General features: G+C 40.4%; 1 protein-coding gene across 1 annotated transcript; it reads left to right on the forward strand.

The window, feature by feature from the left end:
• The first annotated feature begins 4,412 nt into the window (after positions 1-4,412).
• Positions 4,413-12,931, forward strand: LOC139441449 (uncharacterized). Its single transcript, XM_071222365.1, has 4 exons — positions 4,413-4,488; positions 5,587-5,622; positions 7,966-8,361; positions 12,518-12,931. The coding sequence occupies exons 1-4, from the start codon at positions 4,470-4,472 to the stop codon at positions 12,904-12,906; spliced, it is 840 nt and encodes a 279-aa protein (XP_071078466.1). The 5' UTR covers positions 4,413-4,469; the 3' UTR covers positions 12,907-12,931.
• Positions 12,932-13,472: the final 541 nt, after the last annotated feature.

Genomic DNA, 13,472 nt, shown 5'->3' on the forward strand with positions numbered 1-13,472 from the left:
GTGTTGCTGTAGAGTGACTAGAGTTACCTCCCCTTTTTAAGGTATGTAGGTTGTATACAGTGTGGAGCCAGTCAGGTGGCTTTATATCCAAGTGATGTGTTGTTGTAGAGTAACTGGAGTTACCTCCCTTGTGTAAGAATGAAGGTTATATACACTGGCAGTATAACAGTCTAGTGTGTTTTTGTAGAGTGACAAGACTCACTTACCTTGTTTAAGGTTTGTAGGAAACTCCTCCCGGTGATAGCCCTAGCGTGGAGGTCTCTATACTATCGCTGTCACGAATCAAAGCTCCCCACTGTGATTGCTACAATCAAGCATGGAGCTGAACTCCAAACCGACTGTCTGTTGTTTATGTTTACAAGCAAGTGATGCTTGCAATGACGCAGAATACTCCTTACCCTGGCTTAATTATTTTCGTTGTGTGTCAATTTGAATTTCTATTTCATTTTAACTATCCTGCAATTGGTATTGTAAAAATGTATGGGGACCTTTGTGTGATTTTGCCTGTATGTGTGTTTCAAACCAATCTGATCAAAGAAACAAAAGGTAAATTCATCTGGAAAAGCTGGACAGTCGTAAACCTTTTCAATATTCACTATGATGGCATTCACAAAGACATGACAGAAGTATAAACGTACTGCTGATTATTATTACCATTGCTTTTTAAGAAGGAACTACCGATTGACTTGGCACTGCTGAATGTATGTACATAAAGCACATGTATACTTGGCACTGCTGAATGTATGTACATAAAGCACATGTATACTGGGCACTGCTGAATGTATGTACATAAAGCACATGTATACTGGGCACTGCTGAATGTGTGTACATAAAGCACATGTATACAGGGCACTGCTGAATGTATGTACATAAAGCACATGTATACTTGGCACTGCTGAATGTATGTACATAAAGCACATGTATACCTGGCACTGCTGAATGTGTGTACATAAAGCACATGTATACTGGGCACTGCTGAATGTATGTACATAACGCACATGTATACTTGGCACTACTGAATGTGTGTACATAAAGCACATGTATACTGGGCACTGCTGAATGTGTGTACATAAAGCACATGTATACTGGGCACTGCTGAATGTGTGTACATAAAGCACATGTATACTGGGCACTGTTGTATGTATGTACATAAAGCACATGTATACTGGACACTGCTGAATGTGTGTACATAAAGCACATGTATACTTGGCACTGCTGAATGTATGTACATAAAGCACATGTATACAGGGCACTGCTGAATGTGTGTACATAAAGCACATGTATACTGGGTACTACTGAATGTATGCACATAAAGCACATGTATACTGGGCACTGCTGAATGTGTGTACATAAAGCACATGTATACTGGGTACTACTGAATGTATGCACATAAAGCACATGTATACTTGGCACTGCTGAATGTGTGTACATAAAGCACATGTATACTGGGCACTGCTGAATGTATGTACATAAAGCACATGTATACTGGGCACTGCTGAATGTGTGTACATAAAGCACATGTATACTGGGCACTGCTGAATGTATGTACATAAAGCACATGTATACAGGGCACTGCTGAATGTGTGTACATAAAGCACATGTATATTTGGCACTGCTGAATGTATGCACATAAAGCACATGTATACTGGGTACTACTGAATGTATGCACTTAAAGCACATGTATACTGGGCACTGCTGAATGTGTGTACATAAAGCACATGTATACTGGGTACTACTGAATGTATGCACATAAAGCACATGTATACTGAGCACTGCTGAATGTGTGTACATAAAGCACATGTATACTGGGTACTACTGAATGTATGCACATAAAGCACATGTATACTGGGCACTGCTGAATGTGTGTACATAAAGCACATGTATACTGGGCACTGTTGAATGTGTGTACATAAAGCACATGTATACTGGGCACTGTTGAATGTATGTACATAAAGCACATGTATACTGGGCACTGCTGATTGTGTGTACATAAAGCACATGTATACTGGGTACTACTGAATGTATGCACATAAAGCACATGTATACTGGGCACTGCTGAATGTGTGTACATAAAGCACATGTATACTGGGCACTGTTGAATGTGTGTACATAAAGCACATGTATACTGGGCACTGCTGAATGTATGCACATAAAGCACATGTATACTGGGTACTACTGAATGTATGTACATAAAGCACATGTATACTGGGCACTGCTGAATGTGTGTACATAAAGCACATGTATACTTGGCACTGCTGAATGTATGCACATAGAGCACATGTATATGTGTGTGTGTGTGTATCCGTGTGCGTGCGTGTGTGAGTCTTAGCGTGTGTGGGTGTGTGGATGTGTGCGTGTTAGCGTGTATGCGTGTGTGCGTATGAGTGTGCATGTGCACTAGTGGATTAATTGGGCTCAACTTTGATGGCAAACCACAGCGAATTTTTGGCTTTGAAATACTCTGCATAAAACATGGACAGGGGTGACGTGAACATGAAATCAAGAGGGAAATGGCATGTTGGCACCAACAGCTTGGGCAACAAATGATGATCGCTACCCCGGCCTTACATATAAACGCTTTTCATCAGTGGTCATGACTCACCATCCTACTCAGAAACAGCAACTGCTCCAAGACCTCCTTGGTTTAAGCAGACCTGTTGGCATCAATAAGAGTGTGTCGATAATGAAACGCATCGCAGCAAACTTGAATCCACCAAATGATTTAAGTCTCATTCATCCCAAAAGTATATTGTCCAAAACTTGTCTGAGGAAAACCTTTGTGAATCGTTGCCGGGGCACACTGCAATTATATTTAACCTGTAGAATTGCTCTTTGTAATTTAAAATACTCTTCACAAAAAAGAAACGCAGAGCCAGATTTGTGTGATGTAGGAAAATACATTGATAACCGTACACGGTATTGAGCCAAAAGGTTGTGGAGAGAACACTTGGTGATTGTAGTCATCTCAGTTATCGGTACATAGGAAAAGTCAAAGCTGAAAGTCAGCTACCATCAATAACTGCGTATGTTCACCATTGGAATCGATAACGGATTCGAGCTTTGTCCTGCTGGAATGCACCGTTGGCTGCAATTTGGAGGACATATACCAGGAGAATTCCATTGATGTATTGTTGAGCCGTAAGATTGCCCTGGATATGAACCAAACCTGTCCTACCTTGATGAGAGATTTCCGCCCACATCATAACGCTATCCAGACCAAACCGGTGCACTTCCTGTTCGCAGTTTCTGGCGAAACGTTCTCCTTGACGTCTGTAGACCCGTGCCCTTCCATCCCCTAGGCGGAAAAATCTTGATGTCGCTGAATCAGACATCTCTCCATCGCAGTTGAGGCCATACCCTGTGTTGACAACACCAATTGTTGACGATGTTGTCGACTCAATATGACGCGTCCAACAGAACGTCTTGCTCGTAGACCTCTTAAACTGTTTAGTACTGTCTGGTCTGAAATTCTGCGTAGTTTGGGTATTTGGAATGCAGTTGAGGTGGCTGTGGTCGTCCTTTCACTAAGGTGTCACATTCGGATGTAGCGATGTTTGTCGGGGCTGGTTACTCTTGGTCGTCCAGACCTTGGCCGATCACGTGTTGACCAATGCTGTTGAAACCGATCCCATAGCCTTGTGAAGGTGCTGGGCCCTACATTGAAAACCCTGGCTACATCTGATCGCGATCCCCCTAGCTGCTAGCGGCCTATGACATTGTTTATTTGCACTTTTGTTAATCTTGGCATGTTGTTGAACTGTCACTGTTTGATTGACGCAGATGCCAGGCAATCAAAAACCCTGCACTTTAACACCGTTCATGGTGCTGCTGTACGTGCAGTACGTGCAGCTCCCTGCCTCTTTTGTCAACTGGGTGCGTTTTTCCTAATCGTATGAGTTTCCGAACTTATGGTTTGCATGTCCTTCTTGCAATCATTTAGTTCCGGGAATTTGTCACAAAAACACATTAAACCTCTTCATTTTGCACCTTTTCGTCCGCTTATTTTGCTTTTATTGCCACAAATATCCGTTTTGTATTTCTTGTTTTGAAGAGCATAGTTTTCATACGCTATTCGTACCCTATTCATTTGCATTTCTTGACTTGAACCACGGAAGTATTAATACTAAAGTCCTTTTATGATACTGGTGAATATGTACTTGTATCTGGCTCGTCAGATACCAAACATATACACTCGCTTTTGCAAGTCAGATCTATGTCACTTCGGGCCTTCTAGTCCGTATATTACTAAAATAAGCCATACTCACCCACCCGGTAAATAAGAAAAATAACTAACTGTGGAGAAATTGTGAATTTGTCAGATACATTACATTTCGGGAAAAGCGTTAAACGAATAACAAGTAGTGTGGATGTAATTATCTTACTTGTGTTAACATGCTGTTTTGTTTGTGTGACTGAGCATTTGTTTTATATTTTTGAGGAAAGCAGGAAAAGCAGGCAAATCAGGAGTTATGACGTCCACGACTGAAGGTGAACAGTTTCTTGAATTTGATCATTTGCATATTGTTAACAAATTTATTGGTCGAATAACATTAGTTTTAGAGTGATGTATTACTTGTCAGATTTTCCCCAGACATTTCAGATTTAGATTACATTTTATCTGGTCATTTATACTGTTACAATATACAAACGTTGACGTCATGTTACTGCTTTCTGTTTTCATCTTACGCCAACAAATCTTTGAGAGGCATCTAGAAGTTGGAATACTAAGTAAGGAAAATATTTATGGATGTACAACTTCTTTATTACAATTAGGAGCGACGTTTTGGTTTAGGTTCTAACACTGTTATCAAACAAGTGATGTACACAGTATGGTTGACAAGTATATGTACAGGTAGGAGGCAATGTTTTTACAGTAGAGTAGATACCAGATGTAGTTACGCTGGAGTGGAGAAGCCTGTTAAGTACACAAAAGGTTTGTAAACATGTTGACCGGCGAAGTCAGTAATTGAACAAAAGGGTGAAGCCAGTATATATACTTTTCAACCATACTCTGTCAACCATGAATCTTTTCTTCACTTATGCCAACATGCACACTCATAAACAGATGTGGATGGAGATAGGTACTGCCTCTTGCTGTTGTATTCACACAAAAAAATATTGTTTGACAAGAGGGATGACTTCAACTTTCCAATAGTCAATTTCCTCATATGTCGAGCAACATTCCATCAGATCCAGCCTTTTAAGGTACACTGAAACACTCTTTCTACCAAGATTTCAAAGGTTACAACATTCAAGGCAACAACAAAGCTTTCAAAACGTTTATGGTAGATATGTTAAGACATTTCCAAACTTGACGCATCCGTGACAAAAGGTGTGTCTGATGCAATGCGTGTTTTCTTATTTCAAGGGAACAGTTCACTTGTCTTTGCATGTGTTTGTGATGACTGCCACCGGTGCAGCAGGATACGGTCACCTTCTCGCGAACACTGTTTGACTGTCATAAACGCATGCTCGTGAAATAGTCAGACTGATTCAGTCGACTCTGCAGAGATTTCTTATGAATATTGAAAGGGTTGTGTTGCATTTATTTAATGAATAACGTGCATTTTGTTTTTGTTGTTGAAGATGGCGCCTTCCCAGTCCATGTCCCGGCAGATAAACGTAAGCTACTTTCAGTTGACCTTTTACGTTTCTCAGGCCTGTCCTTGATGGAAGGATGTTTACTAACACTGTGTTCAGTATAATATACAACGTCAACGTAACAGAATAATCAGTCTCTTTATCCACAGAACAGGTTTCATTAAAACCTCATTTGCAATTATGTATAATATAAACTGATACCCCATAGTTCAAAATGTGTGACTGGTTGTCTCACAATAAATACCCTTTAAAAAAGTAGTGGACGCCAGAAAATAACTTAAAATTTTGAAAGACAAAACGTTGACTCACGTGCCTTGCAGACAAGACGACAAAGGGTGTCAGTATGTTGACCCCGATAGTATTGTTTGCACAATAAGTAGTGTCAGTCGTAGTTATGCTTATGTTCACTTCGACGTTGCGAGACACGACCACGCCTATCAAGGAAGTTCAAAGTCAGTCGGGGCTCGTCAAAAACATGGAACATGATCAGCGATCAGCACTTACGATCTGATTGCAATCTGATAGTGCCCCTGTTGTGGTCCCATAGGGATTTATGCGATCCGATAGCGACAACTCAAAATGTGGCGATCTTGCACGATCAGTTCGTGCTCCTTTTGCGATCCATGGTGGATGTGATCAGATGACACTCTATTTGCGGTTCGATGGCGATCATTGCAATCTGATGCGCTCTTTTCCGATCCGAGAGTGATCTAGGCGACCTATGGAGATCCATTAGTACTCAGTGAGCACTTTTTTGGATCCTAACGCAACCCGATCGCCGAATTTTGGGTCGGATCATATAAAAACTTCTGAGCATTCTGAGGCGCTCATCACTTCTAGGCTTGGTAGCAGAAGCGTAGGTCCTAGCCTTTCGTAACGATCGGAGGCACTCTAAGGTGATACGATAGTGCTCTGATTACGACCTTGGTCATTAAGTAGCACTCTGATAGCATTCTATCAACACTTTTAGAGATCTTAGCGCTCTATATGTCGATCTACCTCGATTTGTAAGAGCACCATAGAGCGCCACTTAGTGAAGCTTTTTCCCGAGCTAAAGGTTTTCAACCCCCCTCCACAGTATGCGAGTTATAGATTGGCCACTGCACGCTGATTTCTGCCAGTTTCCAGTATGTCAAAAGCCGGTTGACACCCCGAGCATTGCAGACGTCGTGTCGCAAGTTCAAACACACACTGTATCATAAGCAGAATCAAAAAGATTGACAGAAATAATTGTCCATAAGGATTAATTGATTTTTTGAAAATGTCCAAATCAGGAATGTTTTGGTGCCAAGACATTTACGTTCTTGCATAGGATGTTTGTCATTAACACTTATCTTTACTTGGTATTAGTATACATATTTCATGATCCCCTGCTTTTGTAAGAGTATACACTAACTGAAACTGTCCTTGCTTCATATAAAGCTCAGTAAAAATACCTTAATTCTAAAATAATAAAATGCAACTTTCGATATATATTTAGAAGATATCTTCTCAAATTAAAGATCGTGATTCATAGTTTGCATGTGCATGTTTGTGCACGGCAAACAATTTGGATGTTGTTGTGTTTGTTAAAGGGAATGTTATCAGCATATAGTGATTGTGTAACTATTCGTGTCATAGAAATACTGTTGTTACATCGCTTACACAATGCCACAGCTTGCTGAAAAAGAATGTCTACGCATCCTGGGTTGGCTGCAAACAGGAACGCCGCAAAACGAAGTTGCCAAACATTTTTATGTTCATCAAAACATGATATCATCTTTTAGGAGACGTTATTCACAGCAATGAAACACTCATTGCTTGCCACAGACCGGTTGTCCACGTGTGACGTCACGTCAACAAGACAACCATATTCGGTCGATGCATCTAAGGAATTGATACCAAACTGGAACATTCACAGCTTGGACAATTCTAATTTTTGCAGATCCGTATGCAAGAAGTTAAGGTGGCACAACATCCGGCGGAGATGTGATAGACCGGATCAGAACCAGCCACTAATGCTAACTCAGTTAGGCCAATCTTTTGGTTGACATTTGGAAGAACATCCCCCAGGCTGTTTTTAATCATCTGGCGTCTTCAATGCACCGTCGCTCCCTCGCATGTATCAACGCCAACATTGGTCACAACTAATATTGACATTGTTAATGGAGTTGTGACACCACCCTTTGTTTGGACTGGTTACTCCGTGTCTTGGGTATGTCAATGAATTTGTTTTGATACACAGATAACGAAATATCATGTTGTTATTTTCAATAACGTAATATTTACACCACTTTAAATGAAGCACAGTTACTTTGTTCCGCTAGTATATATTAAATACATCCTGAAAGTTTAAGACTTTTTCTTCTTAATGTGTTTTCACAGTTACGCTTTACTTGGCAAAAAAAGGAGCTCGTGTGCTGAGGGTTACGTTCCATGACACCTCCTCGTGGTGTCATGAAATAACCTGGACCTGTAAACTTATACCTGACAAATACTGCCCCTATATCAACCATCACAAATTCCGACAACAGTTACCTGTGTTGAAGGAGCAGTTTGCAACTCATGGACGCCTGACCAGCATACAGATCGACCAGTGGATGTTTGTCTTCGGACATGATACAGAGGATACAGCCTGGGAGATGACGACAGGATATGAACATATTAAAGATATCATTTTGAAGTTTCTTCATGAAATTCATGCACAAGTGACAGATATCGAGATGGAGTCAGTAATAAGGAAGGTAGATGCGGCAGCAGCGAGGAAAGACCAAGGCCCAGGTATTGTATTGTACTTGTATATTTGGAGTGTATCATGTTTGTCTTTGTACTGATATATGTGTAAGAATAGACTATTGTATTCAACTTGTATACATGGATGCTGTTTTATGTCGTCAAACGCTGGTCTGTATGTGTATGTAAGTTGTGTGTATTGATTCAGACTTATTTCAACCCAATTAAGTATCAAGCACGAAACGAGTAGTCTGCAAGTCACTTGCCCTTAAATTGGAAACTTTGTATAACGTCAGGATATTATGTTTAATCACTGTTTATTTTTCACTCAATTGAAGCAAATATCATGAAGTGATCACTCGAGTGTGTTTGAGATGGTAAATATCCTGTATTTAGAATGTACTATGCAAGCTAAATACATAGGGTTTTTTCCTAATGTGTCATGGTGTAGTGGATAGAGCATCTGCCCGGAAAGCGGAAGGTCGATTGATTGATCCCCCCTCGTATCAAAGACTTTGACGAATGTACTTGTTGTTACCCTGCCTAGCGCACGTCAGTTAGGGGATAACACAAGGGCTGGTGTGCCAGGAATCAGTATGCTGGGGTAATCATGTTAAACTTCAGCATGGTATCTCCATGGGAAAGCATTGAAACCTGGCATTAGTCTGGCCTAGTACAAACAGCCACACACAACCATTCACAGCCACACACCGGCACACGTGAGGCACTGTCTTCATCAGCTGATAAGCGTCAACAAATACATTTGCAATCCTTAAGTGAAGGCCCTAAGACTAAACCCTTTGCTACCCCTGCCATAACAGTCTTTAGATCAGAAATAATAACACCGTTTTGGAAGTGGTTTTCCAAATAACATTCAAATGATTTCAAGCATAAAGTTATTTCTTTGGTTTCATCGTACAATTTGCCCCTGTGGGAAATTGGAATGACCAGTCCGTGTTTTAATATAGTTTTAGCCATCCTTTGGTGTAACTAGAAATAAAAGAGGCCAGTGAAACTGCTTCATCTGTTAAAATGTATACAAAAAAGATTTACAGTGACAACAATGCTCTCCACAAGACTATGACAAGATGGATGACTTCAACTTTCCAAAAGTCAACTTTCCCTTCATGTTCAGCAATAGTCCTGCTGCTCAAGCTTTTGTCGTCCACATTTCACTTTTGAGTACAATCGTGTATGCTCTTTCTACCAAGAGTATAAAGTGAGTCTTGCTCAGAAGTTGTTTGATCAAGGTTACACCATTGAAGGCCTCAACAATGTTGTAACCTTGATCAAACAACTTCTGAGCAGTTTTATGGTAGACATTCCCGAATTTGACTCATTTATGAAAGAATGATGTCCAATTCCGTATTTTGATTTGTGCCATATGTGCATATAGTTTTTTCAGGTGAACAATTGACACCTAGTATCATCACTATTTGATAATGATTCAAAACAAATGCTCAGGAAATAGTCAGTCGTACAATCGACTCTGCTCCTATGGAATGTATTTTGTCATTTTTGTTTTCTCAGCAGATGTAATACAGCAGATACAACTATCTTTATCATGGGTTTAAATTTTATGTAATCAGATGAGTGATGTTTTTTCTTCGCGATTTTATGCAGGCGAATACTATTTCTCATTGTTTACCCAAATTGGACCAGAAGGTTAAATTGTAACCTTGGGTTAGCTATAAGCCGATTGTATGCATTCATGATACACTTCGTGACATCAACTGCAATAGTATTAACATTATCTCTAGAGAATAATTTATCAATTTCAATATTATTTATGGCAAAGTTAAAACCATCAGTACGTGCTTGCAAGTAACATATATTTACTTTTATAATAATGAAGCTGTTTCAGAGGATACTATTGCGGAATGACGAAGTTGGGCAATGGTCTCTATAGGACCTAATACCCTGGAGTCTAAAGGGTAGCTGAAATCCGGGAATAGAAACATCCACGTTTTGATTTTTAGCGTGTGGCCATGTTTCAGTTTCTGTAACATCATCTGCTTCAGTGTGCCTTTAAGTGTGCGAACATTTAAACGCATTATCTTTAATTCTTGATGTTCTGGTCCTGAGTTCCGATGAACACCTCCGCAGCATGACAAAAGAAGTGATATAACGATGCACACTGATGGGTTGATTTCACGCAGGATAATGTATCTGACTTTGTCTTGCTGTGGCTGAGGTTGGAGGTTACTGTGCTTAAGTTGACCCATGATGCAGCTTCTTTGTTTCCAAATATCTCAAAGTGGGCTGGGATCCAAGTAAACGTCCTTGCCCTGTCCTTGGATTGTGTTGTCAGTGGCACGCAGAATACATCTCATCTTCAGTGTCATGATAGGTGGTTTCTTTTTTATCATTTGTTCACAGAAACGTTGCCCAGAGGGACGACGGATCAAGACATCCCACATGCTCAGGAGGACGAGGACGCCTCTCACCCATATGACCAGATGGACGAGAACGCTTCTCATCTCACAACTGGTATAAAGCAGTTCGTTCTTGTTTGTCCAGATTGTTAATTAGATGGTTGTACATGCGATTACATTAGGTGACCTCCAACTTGAAACACAGAGGTTAACACAGAAATCAAGGGACACAGAAATGTGAAATAAGTAAATAACCACAAACGAACAATGGATAATTAACAATTATATTGAAACACACAGTTTATATTTTTTTACAAAATGCCACACATAAATAAGAATAAATAATGGATCAAGGGATCAGAACTAGCGGTAACTGATCTCAAATCATGGCTTACGTAACTGTCTTGACATCTTTGTTGACCAAGTTTAGTGTTGACAGGACGGGAATAAAGGTGACATGCATTGGCTCACTCCAGTGTTGCCAGTGAGTAGATAGAGCTGACATCTGCCAAAAAAGAAACGCAAAAGTAGTTAAATCGTAAAAATCTGACAGAGTGTTTCCGATATCCATACAAACTTAATGTAACATTTGAATTGGTAATTTCTGCATAGAATGGGATTGATATTTGTGTGGAAAGATTGAAAAATCGCAAAAACACAATTGCGTGAGAGCTTGGCGCCAAAACACACCAACATGGCATGTACTTGTTTGTCTATGAAAACGTTTGGATTTCATTTTTATGCCATCACAATCAAACAGCAAGTGAACAGCGAAAGGGCCATGACTGACAGAAGCCCCACGCAACAACGCCATCGGCCAACTGCAAACAGGTGAATCATCTTTACCTGTAGCCAGGTTTTTCCACGTAGCACAATTACAAGACAGTGGAAACGTTATCAGACACACGAGTCAACATGTGACCTTCCCTGATCCGGTTGACCACGTATCACTACTGGAGCACTGGACAGATTTATACGGCTATGCCACGAACGTGGAAGAACAACCATGGCCACCTCTGCGACTATGGCAATGCCAGGATTCCGTAGGGTATTAGCCCAGAGAGTGATGAACCTTTTTGATGGATCTGCATCGTCGGCTGCGACGAGTCACGTTTTATGCTTTCCCGTGAGGATGGTATACATCGTGTTTACAGGCGTGGCGAGGAACGTTATGCACGAAACTGCATACAGGAAGTGGACAGATTTGGTGTTGGTAGTGTGATGATGTGGGCAGCCATCTCCTATATACTGGATGACCAGACAAGTTACCTTCACCAAGGTTTCTCCACACCTTTCAGTGTGACGTATTCACATACTTCCAAATGACTACCAGAGTGATTGTAATCCTAGTATTTGGTCAGGAATGAAAGTGTAGAATCTGTCAAACTGGGATATTTACAAATAAGATCTGTATACTGTGTCTTACCTTTGCTTTATTTTGTAGGTAGTGTAATGAAAACTGGAATGAGTGGCAACAGCAGGGCAGAAACATCCACTTCAGCCGGGGAAATTCGTACCAAAGAACTTCATCAAGGTATGACTGAACATGTCTATGCCTTTTCAGTAAATCGGTCATGGACTTTCATATCTTTCATGGACGGTTTCGGATATATAGTTATCAAGTAGAAATGTATGACCTTCATTCTGTGTTTCTTGTTCCAATCTTAAAGTGGAGATGTGCTGAGGAATGCCAGGGATTTGATTGTGATTGAGGTGTTTGATACATGCTGGGCAGATGTATGCAATACAGTGAAGGTAGCTGTGATAATAGTTTACTTATGGTGTCATTTAAGCCTATGAATGTGTTTGGTTTTTCTTCTTTTTTTAAGATAACAGAACAGTTAACAGTACGATTATCATCAATCTGCCCTCTGGGAAAGCTGTTTGCGAATCATGCTGGAAGGCCGAACATGAAAATATTCCTCAACCGACCGATATTGACATTGAATCTGTAAAGATTCTACTGAATGAACTGTTTCCTGATTCACTGGTACGTGTTCGGTGGGAATGTATGGTGTTTTGTTTTGAACATGAGTCCATGGAAGATGCAATGGGTATGATTGTTCAGCATGCAGACATCAAGCAGGACATCCTACACTTCCTGCAGGAGCTGGACCCATCAATTGAAGATATCGTGATGGAGGTGGAGGTGCGGGAGTTGAGTGAGTTTGTGGAGCAGACAGCACAGACATCAGGTAATATTGGTTCATCTTCATAGACAGCATTTCTGTAAGCTACATGATTTGATTCTCACCAGCAGTGAGCCAGCAGCATGTCCACCATACCACACACCTCTCTTTACAAATCACAGTATATATTGTTTATAAATAATGTAATATAAAGTAAACGTAATCAAAGTCGTAATACCTTTGCAATTTACATGGAAGTGCCCACATATGTATATTTGTCCTACTATATACTGCCATGTTGTCTGGATTATGATGTTTAAAGCATATTTATATACACCCGCTTTGCTATTTGGGGAAGAATACCCCCAGGGTAAAAATACCCACGTGGACAAAGGGTGAAAAGTGGTTGTGGTTATATACACTTGTGTACTGTTTAGGGTAGTCATTATAATATCAATCAATTTACTTCATTTGAGTCAGTGGAGGGGTTAAGATTGAGTGCTTGGAGAAGGAGAAGGCGCTGTTTGATGCAGGCGTTTGCTTTGGCAAGAAACTCGTCTTTTCTACAAGAAAGATTAATTTTGATGAAGGAAAAATGCAAAATCTGGTGGAGCGATATTGTTTTAAAAACATTTCAAAGCGTTTTTTTAAAATG

This window comes from Haliotis cracherodii, unplaced genomic scaffold, assembly GCF_022045235.1.
Source record: "Haliotis cracherodii isolate W230 unplaced genomic scaffold, xgHalCrac1.p SCAF_40, whole genome shotgun sequence".
Classification (NCBI taxonomy): domain Eukaryota; kingdom Metazoa; phylum Mollusca; class Gastropoda; order Lepetellida; family Haliotidae; genus Haliotis; species Haliotis cracherodii.

Bases quoted from the DNA above. Each gene is read 5' to 3' on its own strand.
- LOC139441449 (XM_071222365.1), top strand. The intron at 5,623-7,965 runs GTAAGCTACTTT...GTGTTTTCACAG, and splicing joins CCATGTCCCGGCAGATAAAC to TTACGCTTTACTTGGCAAAA. The intron at 8,362-12,517 runs GTATTGTATTGT...TCTTTTTTTAAG, and splicing joins GAGGAAAGACCAAGGCCCAG to ATAACAGAACAGTTAACAGT.